This window comes from Dipodomys ordii, unplaced genomic scaffold, assembly GCF_000151885.1.
Source record: "Dipodomys ordii isolate 6190 unplaced genomic scaffold, Dord_2.0 Scaffold81, whole genome shotgun sequence".
Taxonomy (NCBI): domain Eukaryota; kingdom Metazoa; phylum Chordata; class Mammalia; order Rodentia; family Heteromyidae; genus Dipodomys; species Dipodomys ordii.
In genome coordinates, this window is record NW_012267297.1 from 1702432 (window position 1) to 1704313 (window position 1882).

Genomic DNA, 1882 nt, shown 5'->3' on the forward strand with positions numbered 1-1882 from the left:
TCACCTCGGAGGCCGAGACCCGCAGGACGAGGGTTCGGACACAGTCGGAGCCGGAAGCCTGGACCGCGGATCTTCGATGAACCCGCAAGAGGCCGAAGCGGAGGCGGCGCCGGCCGAGCACCGGGGATCGGGGCGGCGCCAGGCGCTGGGCTCGGGCCTAGGACCGGAACGCGTGCACACAGGTACACACAGGCACACGTGCGCACACAGGCACATGCATGCATGCACACACAGGCACACACATGCACACATGCACACATGTATATACACCCACATGCACATGCACGCACACATGCACGCACACATGCACACACACATGCACACATATGCATGCAGGCACACATGCATGTGTGTGCATGTGTATGCACACACGCGCATGCATACCCATGCGTGCACACGCACACACAATGCATGCACACACATACTAAATAGAATATAAGATGCAGACGATAAAGAGACCCTTTAAAATCTGGCTGAACTCGATGTGTTCACGACACAGTTCTGTGAGACCCTGGACGGATGGATGATCTACACTCAGAATCAACAGAACGCTTGTGTGGACGCCTCCCGTTTATTTATTTGTGGGTCGTGGGCCTTGAACTCAGGGCCTGGGCGCTGTCCCTGAACTCTTTCACTCACGGCTGGTGCTCTACCACTTGAACCACAGCGCCACTTCTGGTTTTCTGGTGGTTCATGGGAGATCAGAGTCTCATGGACTTTCCTGCCCAGGCTGGCTTTGAACCGTGATCCTCAGATCTCAGCCTCCTGAGTAGCTGGGATGACAGGCAGGAGCACCAGCGCTGGCCTCTGGTTGCTTCTATTTAATTAGAAATTCTGTTTGCTGGGATCCTCTCAAGTGACCTCCCCTGGCCTGCAGCTGCTCATGCTCCACAAAGCTGTGGTTTGAGGAGGAGGAGGGGGAGGAGGAAGGGAAGAAGGAAGGGGAGGAGGAGGGATGGGGAGGAGGGGTTGCTATGGCCTCCCACTTCTCCCCCTCCCCATGCCCCTCCTCATTTGAAAGCTGGGCACTGGTGCTCCCGCCCGTCATCCCAGCTACTCAGGAGGCTGAGATCTGAGGATTATGGTTCAAAGCCAGCCAGGGCAGGAAAGTCTGTGAGACTCTGATCTCCAAGGAACCACCAGAAAACCAGAAGTGGCGCTGTGGTTCAAATGGTAGAGCGCCAGCCTTGAGGGAAAGAGCTCAGGGACAGCACCCAGGCCCCGAGTTCAAGCCCCACGACCCACAAACAAAAACAACACATCCCAGCATGGAGAGTGTGCGGATTGCTGCGGGAACTCGGTCTGCCCTGGACGGCAGCGGCTGCGTGGATTCTGCACCCGCGCTGCCACCTCGTGGTCGGATGGGGGACAGCAGCGCGGCCAGCTGTCCGCACAGAGGTCCCCCAGTGTCTGTCTGTCCACTGGTCACCTCGCTCTGTCAGCTCTTGAATATCACAGATTCTCACCTCGTTCCTTACCTCTGTCTGTGTGTCTGTGTGTGGTCTCTGTGCGTCTGTCTGCCTGTGTGTAAGTCTGTGTATCTGTATGGGTCTGTGCCTGTGTGTGTATCTCTGTGTGTGTATGTGTGTGTGTATCTCTCTGTCTGTCTGTCCATCCGTCTGTCCGTCTGTCTGTCTGTCTGTGTCTGTTTTGGTCATGAGGCCTGCACTCAGGGCCTGGGCGCTGTTCCCTGAGTTTTGGTGATCAAGGCAGGAGCTCTACCGCTTGAGCCACAGCTCCACTCCTGGGCTTTTTTTGCTGGTTCCCTGGAGATCGGTGCCCCCCCTTGGGCTGTCTGTGTCCTTTGTGCTTTCTCAGCCTCTGCTTCTGTCTGTCTGTTTCTGTCTGTCTTACCTTCTCTTTCCCTGTCTCCCTCCCTCTC

At 56.6% G+C, this 1882-nt stretch overlaps 1 protein-coding gene across 1 annotated transcript in view; it reads right to left on the bottom strand.

Annotated features, from left to right (window-relative positions):
- The window catches only part of Eps8 (epidermal growth factor receptor pathway substrate 8), a 66551-nt gene that overhangs the window by 4668 nt on the left and 60001 nt on the right, over positions 1 to 1882 (bottom strand). Inside the window, exon 18 of the mRNA XM_013025046.1 lies at positions 5 to 157. Coding sequence (XP_012880500.1) covers positions 5 to 157 — 153 coding nt within the window. The remainder of the gene's footprint in view (positions 1 to 4; positions 158 to 1882) is intronic.